At 40.3% G+C, this 13006-nt stretch overlaps 1 protein-coding gene across 2 annotated transcripts in view; it reads right to left on the minus strand.

The window, feature by feature from the left end:
* Nucleotides 1-13006, minus strand: part of PSEN1 (presenilin 1) — a 76355-nt gene that overhangs the window by 17186 nt on the left and 46163 nt on the right. For both annotated transcript variants that reach the window (XM_049612507.1, XM_049612506.1), the window contains exon 8: nt 9005-9103. In XM_049612507.1, coding sequence (XP_049468464.1) covers nt 9005-9103 — 99 coding nt within the window. The remainder of the gene's footprint in view (nt 1-9004; nt 9104-13006) is intronic.

Consider the following 13006-nt stretch of genomic DNA (forward strand, 5'->3'; position numbering starts at 1 on the left):
AAAAGGTTTTCGATTTGGACAGATTAAAGAAAAAATCCTAAAATTGAGCATTTACTCTAGCTTCCCAACTGCAGCTGCTATTGTAAAACAGTTCCTCATTATTTCCAGTCCCTGCAAAGTAACCAGAGAGAAAACTGTTCAGGCCAGTCAGACTCAAACTGGACTAGCTGAATTTCCTAAAACAGTGTGAAATCACTGATGAAAATTACTTATTGGAACTAAATCAGAGAACAAACCAGGGCTCACAAAAGCATCAGATGATCATGATGATTCTAAGGATGACTGAATAAGTTTCTTTCACATTATGCCTCACTTCTGGATTTTTCATAATGCTAAACTACATGATATACAAGTATTAAAAAAAGGTTAAAAGCAACAAACATAAAGGGGATAGTCAACTGGCTTATTCTATGTCCCTTCCATAAAAATAACATATATATCTATATAGATCTAGGTATATACACACATCTCTGTCACATTTTAGTTAAAGGACAACATGAATACTTTAAAATGGTGCTTCTCCTATATTGCAGGTGGTTAAAAAATGGTATAGCTCCTACATAGCTCCTGTTGAAAGAGAATTTGGTAACCACTAATAAAACTGTATGTGCCAAAAAAAAAATGAAATCTTGCCAGTTGCAACATGGACGAACCTAGATGTTTATGCTACTACACTAAAATAAATCAATAAACAAAACAAAACAGAAGCAAATCCATAAATACAGAGAACAAACTGGTGGTTGCCAGAGGGGAGGGTGGACGGGGTATGGGCAAAACAGGTGAAGGGTATTAAGAGGTACAAGCTTTGAGTCATAAAATAAGTCATATGGATGTAAAGTACAGCATAGGGAATAGGTCAGTAATATAAGAACTTTGTAAGGTGACAGATGGTAACTATACTTACCACTGTGAGCATTTCATAATGTGCATAAATGCTGAATCACATCTGAAACTACTATAATATTATATGTCAACTATACTTCAATTAAAAAAAAAAAACTACCTGTGCATTAACCCTTTTATTCAGGAATACCACTTTTGGGAAGTATCTCCAAAATACACTAACAATAATACAAAAATACTTATAAACATGTGCATATAGGGCTATAGCAGAAACCAAATGCTAGCAGCAACCTGAGTCTAATCTATGGTCACAGTAAGCAATTTTAAATAAGACACTTGGCATCTATGAATTTCTGGCTTGTTATCACTGATTTTATAATTATATCCATATATAATTATATCCATGTTCCTAATACCCTTAGGCTTTTTGAATAACTTATGAAACAAATACACAACCAAAGAAGCTGAAAATTCTTTTTTTTTTTACCTTTTTAAAATGTTTATTTATTTTATTTATTTAAGATTTATTTTTGAGAGAGACAGAGACAGAATGCGAGTGAGTTAGGGGCAGAGAGAGAGGGAGACACAGAATCTGAAGCAGGCTCCAGGCTCGGAGCTGTCAGCACAAGAGCCCGACGGCGGGCTCGAACTCATGAGCTGAGCCAAACTCATGACCTGAGCCAAAGTCGGACACTCAACCGACTGAGCCACCTGTTTAATAAACAGGTGTCCCTGTTTATTTATTTTTGAGAGACAGACACAGAGCATGAGCAGGGGAGGGGCAGAGAGAGAGGGAGACACAGAATCCAAAGCAGGCCCAAGGCCCCAAGGTGTCAGCACAGAGCCGATGCAGGGCTCAAACCCACAAGCCAGGAGATCATGACCTGAGCCGAAGTCGGATGCTCAACCGACTGAGCCACCCAGGTGCCCCTAGAAGCTGAAAATTCTATAACAGCTACGCTTTCTTGTTCACTGAGGCTTCAGGATTTTAAGGTCAAACAAGTTTCATTATATGATAACCCAACTAAGTGGTCAAAGTCAACATAATCCAGCTATGCCATCCATACACTGTTAAATTCAAACCCAAAGAAGAGAAACTCTGTATAAGGCTTATGAATTTCTGTAGCCTTCTTGGCAATGAAGTATTTATTTGATTTTCTCTATGCAAGTATGAAAAAATATAACAAGAAACTCTTGTTTTAACATTTAATAGTACCATGGAGGGGCGCCTGGGTGACTCAATTAAGCATCCAACTTCGGCTCAGGTCATGATCTCACGGTTCGTGAGATCAAGCCCCACATTGTGCTCTGTGCTAACAGCCTGGAGCTGGAGCCAGCTTTGGATCCTGTATCTCCCTCTCTCTCTGCCCCTCTCCCACTTGCACTCTCTCTCTCTCTCAAAAAGTAAACATTAAAAAAAAAATTAATAGTACCATGGAAATCAGGCGTCAGCAAACTTGTTCTATAAAGAGCCAAATAATAAATGTTTTGGGCTTATGGGTCATATCTAGTCTCTGTCACATACTCTTCTCTTTTCTTTTCTTTTTTATTAAAACTGTAAAAACCACTCTTGGCATACAGGCTGTACAAAAACAGGTTGTGGGCCAGATTTGGCTACAGGCAGTAATTTGCTAACCACTGATGTAACTTATCATGAACAGAATATGTAGTTGTTGAATGAATTAATATTACTAAAATAATATCTAAAAACCCACTTCTGAATCTTTTAACACCAAACATCTCAGATTAGAAAAATATGCAATTTTAAAAATTAACATAATCTAAACTCCCGCAAACTGATATGAAATCAAAGAAATGCTTTGAATGAAATGATCTACCCTCAAGGAACTATTAGCCTCAGTTTTTGATAAGCTACCAGAGTAGACCACCTCTACTAGGGAAGAATGATTTAGTTCCAAAGCCAGGTGTACATTTTTCCTGTCAGAATGATGGAAACAGAAAACAAAAAAATGCCGCTCACATTTTGTGAGGATAAGATGCTTTTGCAAACCAAATATCATTAACTGGGGAAGAGTATAGAAATGCAAAAAAGGATTGCTTTTTTTAAAATTATTTTCTTAATGTTTTTTATTTTGGGGCGGGGAGGGACAGAGAGAAAGGGAGACAGAGAATCCCAAGCAGCTTCCAAGCTGCCAGTGCAGCCTGAGATTGATGCAGGACTCAATCTCACAAACCGTGAGATCATGACTTGAGCCAAAATCAAGAGTCAGATGCTTAACCAACTGAACCACCCAAGCAGCCCCAAAGGACAGCATTTTTAAAGAGCAAATAGTAGGGGAGCCTGAATGGTTCAATTGGTTAACTCAGGTCATGATCTCACGGTCTGTGGGTTTAAGCCTGCATCAGGCCCTGGGCTGACAGCTTGAAGCCTGGATCCTGCTTCGGATTGTGTGTCTCCCCCTCTCTCTCTGACCCTCCTTCACTCATACTCTAATATAAAACAACAAATATTAAAAAAAAAAAAAAAAAAAAAAAAAAAGCCCTCTCAAACTCAGTGATTTATAAAATCCTCATGACAGATTTAGTATTTCATGAGAACAGATGCTTTCTTGGACCTGTCTGATATACACAGAAGGTAAAGGTTTATGCTTAATGTTTTTCCACATATGCTGAATTACTGTTAAAATACCTTAGAATGTCAAATGTTATGCAGACTTGAGTTTTTAAAAATGTGACATGCAAATGATATTTTAAAACAACAAAGTAAATGCTTATTTGCTGTATAAAATCAGTATGTATGTTTAATGTTGTGGCAAACTGAAAAACCACTGCCAATTCTTCACCCCTCCTGCACCCATGCTCGTGCCATGGCTACTGTGAACGGCATGTCCTTCTCCTCCTCTTCCTGACCTGGGGCTCAGCTATGTGGTTTGCTTCAACCAATGACATATGGAAGGGGTGATGGCATGCTAACATCGAGCCTAGGCCTTCAAAGGCCTTGCTGCTGCTCTGTCGTTCCTCTAGCCAGTAAGAATAGGTCTTCGAGGAGCCCACTGCTGGAAGAAAGGGAGCACGTGGAGCTGGGCTAGAACAGCCAACTCAGTCAGATCAGCTCAGTGAATCAAACCACCTGCAGATATGGGGGGGCGGGGCGGTGATAAGTGACTCGTATTTTTAAGGCACTGAGTTTTAAAGTTTTAAGGTTTCAGTTTTAAACCACCTTAAATGTGTCACCACATTATTGTGACAGAAGCTAACAGTAGACAGAACAGTAAAACAACGTAAAATTATGAAAACACAAATAATAATTTAAAAACGCAAAATCCCTCCCCTTTGACATCCATAATTAACTTTTTAAAAAACACAAGGGACAATTAAAACTCTACAAGTGGAGAAAGGTATAAAGAAAAATATAAAAGCTACCAAATCTCTAAATCCCACTTCTCAGAGGTAAACACTACTAGCCTTTTGTCAGTTTTTAAAAAGTATTATCAGGATTGCATGTATACAGACATCCATAGACAGTTCCTTTCCCCTACTCCTCCCACAGGACACTGCATTACTGCTTTCAATCTTGCTTTCTGTTTTTAGTATGTCATCTTTAACATTAAAAAAAAAAAAACCACAACTGGACATATACAGAGCTACTGCATTTTTTTTTTTTTTTTTTGAAAGAGAGAGAGTGAAAGCGAGTGAGCATGCTAACAGGAGAGGGGCTAAGAGAGAGGGAGAGAGAATCTCAAGCAGGCTCCAAGCCCCAGCACAGAGCCCAACTTGGGCTCGACCTCACAACCGTGAGATCATGATCTGAGCCGGAATCACGAGTCAGATGCTTAACTGACTGAGCCACCCAGGCGCCCCACTGCCTCATTCTTTTTAATGGCTGTACAATTATCTATTTTATGATTGTACCATAATTATTTGCAAGTGTTCCCTTTGATGGATACTTAGGTTACTTCTAACCAGCATTCATTATTAACATTTGGTGGAACATTCTGTATGCACAAATATAAAAAACATAAATGGATTTTTATTTCCAGGAATAACGCATAAGAAGCTCACACCCAAATGTGATTAAGAGTAAAATGTTCAAAACGTCATCTGTTCTTTTCTGCTAAAAAACACAGGAAGCAGATGATAATAAATTTATACTGGAGAAAGAGTAACAACGATCCTTGCATTCCAGACAATGGGTTTCTTAACACTTTATCAGACTTCTCTAGCTACAAGCACAGTCCCCACCTTTCCACCTCCCGCAAATGACCTCACATCGAGTTCACAAGAAGATTAAGGTCAACTAACACGTGCTCTCAACTTTACCTGTATCTTTCACTATGTCTCACTACCCTCTGCATTTCCGTCTTCCTTTTTCCTTCTTTCCAGGTCCTTCCCTGTTCTCATCTAATTCCTCTTCCTGAACTCCTAGAGCAATTTCTACCTGCTTTGTTGATAACCTTGTTCCATTAATCATTCCTTCTTGCTGGTCGTTTCAAAGGCTTTCTCCACAGGCTCCTTCCTCTCAACCTTAGAAACACAGTTACATCTTCTGTCTCCTGCCAACACCTTTCCTCAGACCTGCTCTCCTCTCAAGTCACCACTGCCCTGGCTATGAGACAGGAATCTGCAGCAGTAGGTACTGTCCCAACCTTCCTGCACCACCCATTCTCTGGCCACACCGTCAATTCCACTGCCAGGATCAGCAACAGCAAAACAGACACGCTTCCTTCCCTTAGGAGCTATTGCCTCTGGTCCTATCACTCTACTGAAATGCTCTCTTAATTGCCACTGAAGATGTCCAAGGCACCCAAATCTATATGGTTTATTTAGTCCTCATTATCTTTGGCTTCTTTGTAGCATTTGACATTCTCTCCTTAAAATTGCTTTTCTAATAACCCAACAGAATAATAGGCAAGAAAAAAAAGCCTACAAGGATATGTATCATATTGATTATAGGGGTAACTGCTAGTAAGGTATTATGATTGGGGATGATAGTTACAGTGAAATTTTGCTTTATCTACAATATTTAATATTTTCCAGCATAATCAGTTGCACAATTAAAACTTTTGAAAACATGTAAAACAATACTATACCCAGTCACAAAATAAGAAATATATATAGCTAAGAAAAACATGAAAAAAAGTCCAAATAATCACTAATAGTTATTAGTTAATAACCCAAGATGCAAAATAAATAAGAGGTTATTTTTTGCCTATTTGTTTCACTCACACGTAATAATGAAGGTATAACGAAACTGGTACTTTAACACTACTAAAGGAAATATAAACGGGTATAGCCTTTTTAGGAGGCAATTTGGATCTATCAAAATTTTTTAAAGGCATACATCTTTTGACTTAGCAATTCCATTTTTAAAAATTTTTTTTTTTTTCAACGTTTTTTATTTTATTTTTGGGACAGAGAGAGACAGAGCATGAACTGGGGAGGGGCAGAGAGAGGGAGACACAGAATCGGAAACAGGCTCCAGGCTCCGAGCCATCAGCCCAGAGCCTGATGCGGGGCTCGAACTCACAGACCGCGAGATCGTGACCTGGCTGAAGTCGGACGCTTAACCGACTGCGCCACCCAGGCGCCCCAGCAATTCCATTTTTTAAAAAAAATTTTTTGACGTTTATTTTTGAGACAGAGTGCGCGCACATGAGGGGGGAGGGGCAGAGAGAGAGGGTGTAAGGGTTAAATTGTAGTGTAGGGCTAACTCGTAGCTTGAAAAATAACAGCTTTGTTCTGACACTGAAGGTCAAGAGATAACAGCCTTGCTTTACTCTTGTAAATTATGCTTTACCAATGAAGGAAACAAAAGCTCAAAGAAAAGAGCATCAGAGGCAAGGTCAAGGAGATCCACTGGTTGCAACTTAGCAGAAGAAAGTCTAAAATAATCACCTCATCTAACTCATCTGGGAACTGTTTCTAACTCATCTGGGAACTGTTTCTGTGTTCTGTTCCCAGGTAATGATAAAACTATGTGATCGGCTTTAAAAACTCTGTACCCCGGCTGTTTGGGGCCGCACTCTGATCAAGAGTGTTGGTCCCGATCGGACAGCCTTGCCTCTCATTGCAATAAACTTTGTTGTGACTGTCACTGGTGCCCGTAGCATTCTGTTTCAGGAGTCGTGTGGATGCAACAAGGGAGACGCAGAATCTGAAGCAGGCTCCAGGCTCTGAGCTGTCAGCACAGAGCCCAATGTGGGGCTGAACTCACAAACTGTGAGATCATGACCTGAGCCAAAGTCGGATGCTTACCCGACTGAGCCACCCCAGCGCCGCAGCAATTCCATTTTTAAGAACGTATCTTACAAAAATATTCACAAAAATGTATGCTCTCTGCAAGCACTGTTTGTGACAGAAAAGAAATGGAAATGATCTACAGGTCTACCAATAAGGACACCTTTTTCTGAGCATCTATGTAAGAGAATACTATGCAGCCACTTCACATACTGACAAGGAAAACAAGTCCTGATACTCATTTTTGAAGTGGAAAGTCCTGGCTATGCCAATTGTCTGATATTTTCCTCTCTTTAATTGTGGTCTCTTCATTTTCTCACTCTCTAAACACAGGAGTTGACAAAGTTCTCTCCTTGACAACCTCTCCTCATCCACTTCTGTCTGAACCACTCATCCACTCCCAAAGCTTCAACTACCACCGCCACAATGACCCTTTCAGTTCTGCACTTCTAATGTCAACCCTTCCCCAAGAACTAGCACTTTGCTTCTACACTTCTGGTGGAAATTTCTCCCTGGATGACTCAGAGGTCCCATCAACTAAATAAGATATGTGCCCAGACAAAACTAAACATTCCTCAAACAAGAGAAATGTTTCATCATCACCTTTCCTTCAGGCTTAAGACTTCTCTCATCGCTTGCTAGGAATTACCTACTAATTCTACCTCCAAAACCTCTTGTCAGTCCTCTCCCTTGACTGCCATTCCCAACACCAAAATTCAGACCTTCATCATCTCCCACCTAAATTACAGCATTATCTGCTTAGTTATGCTTCCCATTACCTCAGTTTTCACTGCCCCCAATTCATCTTGCACAATGCTGCAAGCTTATAAAGCCGCAGCTCTGATCACATTTCTCTTGTGCTCAAGAACCTTTGTGATTCCCCAGTGATCACATACAGATATCTAAGCCAGACACACAAAGCTATCCTTGATCTTGCCCTAATCTGCCTTCTTGCCCTAATCTGCCTTTCCAATTTGTACTCCGTGTTCTAGTCAATCTGAACATCTGAAATCTGATAAAGATGCCCCATTCTTATGTCTCAAAGACAGTCTTGTGATAAACCCCCTTATGGAATCAACTCTTCCATCTGTGTTTGCAGAAATCCTACCATCCTTAAAAGGTTCAATCAATCCAAATGCTATCACATCCATGAAGCCTTCCTGATCCCCCAGCCAGGTTTTTCCCTCTTCGAATTCTCTTGACACTTTGTGCCACTTCACTTCTGGATCAGGTAAGAACGCTTTGGATGTTGCTTATTTATACACTCTAAACTGTAAGCAAAGGAGCTTTAAGGAAGGCAAGGTATCTTAAACATCTTTATGTCCCCCACAGTGCTCTGGCAGATTTGGTCAAAGCCCAAATGCTTATGTACCAAATGATGACCCCAAAATAACAACAAGAGGGGCAGATTGTGAAGGAACAGTACCATTCTTTCAATGAATTAGGGCAAGCTTCACTGGCAGTTAAGTGTACATAACAAATGCTCATTCTTGACATACAAGACTTTAAATGAGAACACTGGCTCCCCATTCTCTAAATAGTTCTTCTTCTCTAAGTTTATTTATTTTTGAGAAAGAGAGGGTGAGCTGGGGAGGGGCGGGGAGAGAAAAGAGAGAATCACAAACAGGCTCTGCACCATCAGCATGGAGCTCGATGCAGGACTCAAACTCACGAACCATGAAATCATGACCTGAGCTGAAATCAAGAATCGGATGCTTAACTGACTGTGCCACCCAGGCACCCCTATTTCTTCTAGTTCTGTATCTATTGAAAACTGTCTTGAACTAGGTTCAAGTGGAAGACAATAGTTACCAAGGAAACAGGAATGTGTAGAAGTTCCCTTAATGTTATCTATGCTTTTAAAATGAGAAAAAGTACGATGATAACGACCACAACCACTTGTGTTTGAGTTCCTATAAATTCTAAGCTGATTACTAACTTAACATTATTCCAAAATACTTACAGGAGTAAATGAGAGCTGGAAAGAGAGTTTCATTTCTTTCCTGAGCTGTTTCAACCAGCATACGAAGTGGGCCTTTTGGACACAAAACAGCCACTAAATCTAGAAAGAGAAAAAAAAATGATTTTTAATCTGGAAAAATACATCAGCGCAACTTGTAAATGGGTCTGCTAGGGAGGAATTAACCAAGGGAAAAGGGGTAATGTCTTATTTAGAGGGGAAGATGCTGAATGAATATGAAATAAACAGCAGGTAAACTGGTGGGGGGGGGAAGGGACAACCTAAACAAGATACACAAAACCACACAGAAGATCCACGTAAATTTCATTTTGGTTTTGCCTGCTAGTTGGTTAACAGTGTATCATTACTGAGTTCTAGGAACACCTCTTCCCAGTTTGAAGAAAAGAGGCAGAGATAATGACAAGTTCTTATTTCTGCTTATTGGAATTTCCGATCTCCAATAAGCAGAAACAAAGACAAGCCATTTCCAAACAAATCTTATCAGGAGCCACAGATGGAAGCTTTACACTGAGAGGAATTTAATAGAGGGGATTACTCCATTTTTCAAAATATGGAGAGTAAAAGATTCATTCCCTCTCCTTTTTAAAAACAGTGTAGGTACTACTTAGGGATACTTGAAGTAAGAGGGAAGTAAATTTAAACAAAACAAAATAATAAATCTTTGCATGAGAAACTTCAGTATTTCTTTTGTTCTCCTGTCAAAAGCATTTCACAATATGCAAGCCTCAGAATGCATGTGGAGCTGAAAAGTGGCCTATTTCATAAAAATAGCAACTCAGAGAGGAGGAGATTTGCCTCAGCTATTTTTAATTCTATCTCTTTCCATCAACTGCAATTTTTATTACATTTTCTGTGCCATAAAAATTCAAAACACAGAGGTACAGAAAATTTCAAATATTTAACACTATTTTTTTTTAATTTTTTTTTTCAACGTTTTTTATTTATTTTTGCGACAGAGAGAGACAGAGCATGAACGGGGGAGGGGCAGAGAGAGAGGGAGACACAGAATCTGAAACAGGCTCCAGGCTCCGAGCCATCAGCCCAGAGCCCGACGCGGGGCTCGAACTCACGGACCGCGAGATCGTGACCTGGCTGAAGTCAGACGCTTAACCGACTGCGCCACCCAGGCGCCCCTAATATTTAACACTATTAAAATGGGTAGCTACATTTGTCAAGGAAGACTTGACAGCTTGTGTTGACACTGTCATCATTCAGATGCATTTAAGTAAAAAAACCCCTCACACCTGCAAGTGGTCATGTCTCCTTTTATACTACTACCACTAATATACTAAAGCACACAAAGAATTCTCAGCTCTCACTGCTTCCACTTTGATTTGTTTTGAATGACAAAAGGGAAATTTGCCGTGCTCTGAAATAATGAGATTTTCAACCTGTTTGAAGGGGCTGTGTCCTGTAACTATCTCGGTTTTATGACATGCTGCCCCTTACAGAATCGCTAAATGATAAACTCCCTTATTTTTAGAACAATTAAAGTGACTTAATTTTGTTTAAGAATTTTTAGAACCTGTGTGACAAATTAAAAAATCTTCAGACCTTATAAAAAGGGAGTTGAGAATCACTACTCTAAACGATGGATACAATCTCTTAAAGGAACTCAAAGCTCTGTAGAAATAATTTATATCATGTATGGTAGAAAGAGGGGTAAATGGGAGAAATAATGTAACACAGTAGAAAGCATACTGGACTTGGGATTCAGATTCTAGATCAAACACTGTAAGCCTGGGCAAATACGTTACTTCTCTAAACTTCAGGTTTGTTAGCAGTAAACAGGAATTATTGCCTTGATTATGGGATTTTGTATTTTGAAAAATAACAGCTAACATTTACTGATACTGTTCTAAATGTATTATATGTATTTTTTCATTTACTTTTCACAATAACTAAGATTTAGGGGTTGAGCATTGTGATTAATAACAGACGGCCAATAACTGATAGGAGAGGAGCCTGGTTCTGAACCGAGGCAGCTGCCTCCATAAGTGGCACTCTTTGTTTTTGGACATAAAAAATAGCACCGGACTCATTATTACAATTCACCTGTAATGTCTACTGATAGAAAATGCCACGTTCCATTTAATTAAATTTTAACTTGCTTGTGCATGTCACAACGGTGCTCTGTGAGGCCTGTAGCCTGGGGCTGGTAGGGATGGTGAAAGTCCCACTGAAACCCTTGTTCAAGAGCCCAGCATTGTGTACTTTTACAGGTGAGATGGTCACTATTAACAATGTCTGGAACTCCACAGTGGATCAAGTGAGGCCTAGACTGTGGCTTTAATTTGTACAGAGACATGTGTAACCTTGATATATATTCTGGTTAGCTGTGAGGCCAGAGATTCTCACAGTTATTTTCCTTAAAGAGGAAAACCTTGGATAAGTAATTGCTGTTGCTACCATTGGTGGAACCAGATGACTACACCATTGGCAATGGCCCAGGCGTCTGTAAAAATGCAGAGATGAAGTCACTTGTTGGCTAGGATAAGATGATTGGCTAAAGTTCAGCTAATTTTGCTGACCTCTGGATCCCACTCTCTGATCAAGGATGTCTGGGTTAGGGAACGAAAAGAAGGAGCTCTTTAGTAAGTTTCATCACGTGTAACTTTGATGCTGTCCATAAGGTGTACAAACTCCCACTGCCGTCCACTCGTTTGTTTCCAAAGGGCTTCCCAGGTAGCCACAGGTCTGAGAGAGGGGTGACCTTTTCTAGCACCCTGTCAACCAGCAGGGGACTAAGGATAGAAGGGGCCACCTCTCTTGTAGGTGCAATGCTCCAGAAGGCCCAGACTTGGCTCTATCCTGTAGGTAACATTTCTGTCTTAGCAGGGAGGCCCCTGGTAGTTGTCTTGAACTTGCAAAATGCTGCCTCCATGACACACAGAAAGATATGGAGCTCCACAGGTTCAGGGCCTGTGAAAAACTTTTGTTTCCAGGAGAGCTCAATATGTACTCTCCAACTTCCACTCTAATGGTATATAGCAGGGGACTGAGGAGGGCAGTTTCTCACACCAGAATCCACGGGCAACTTCTGATCATAAGTGGTCCAGAGATTTCAGGTGTGAAAGGAGGTTGCCAGAGCTTCTACAGTGAATGATTCTCTGGAGGTAAGGAGAGGGGACATTAAGGGAAGTGACTGTTCTATTACAATTTGGAGATTCTTAGAGTCCTTTATTGTAGGAGGCCCCAATTCAAGACGGGCCAATTTGTTATTAACAGTATAAACAGGCTTAAGTAAAATTTGTAAATGAGGGATAGGTTGCCTCCAGATCCCAAAAATGCCTAAAAAAATACGGGGCTTATTTTAACATTGTGGATATAGGGAGGCTCTGTTGCTATTTCTTGACGGTGTCAGAGATGTAGAAGGCCTCAGTGTGGAGTTATTTCCAGAGACTGTATTGTAACCCCTGGGTAAGTGAATGGGGTAATTGCTGAAACATCAGCAATGTTCTGGTCTCAAGGCTGTCGAACATGATAGCACAATGAGAACAGAGCCCCCTGATCTCCCAGGAGCCAGTTAGGGAACCAGACCCCTCTAATTGCCTAGCAGTCTTCGAAACTGCACATCTTCCCTACGTGCTTTCCCGTAAACACCAGATGTGTGTTTGGTCTACGTCTGGAGGCTCCTTGGGTTTTCCTCCCATGTTTTCACATTCTTTGATGTTTATACCTGGCGAACATGAAATAAAGACTATGTGCAGTTTGGTGCTGCTGCTGTTTCACCGGTAGAGGCAGCCCTGCACATCCACTCAGTCTAAGTGTCTGAGAACTTTCTCTTCAGTGCGCGGCTACACCTCAGCCCACCAAATAATTTTCAGGAATTCAACTGGGGTGGCAAAGCCTTGTACTATGTATAGGCAATGCCCACCCCATTTTTTTTAGCTCCTTTGTGAATATTTGTATATCTCCAATGAGTATGTCAAATGAATCTCTTCAGAGGATAATATCATCAGTGTGATGTTGTATCTGTGCTCC

Source organism: Panthera uncia (assembly GCF_023721935.1).
Source record: "Panthera uncia isolate 11264 chromosome B3 unlocalized genomic scaffold, Puncia_PCG_1.0 HiC_scaffold_1, whole genome shotgun sequence".
NCBI classification, from domain to species: Eukaryota; Metazoa; Chordata; class Mammalia; order Carnivora; family Felidae; genus Panthera; species Panthera uncia.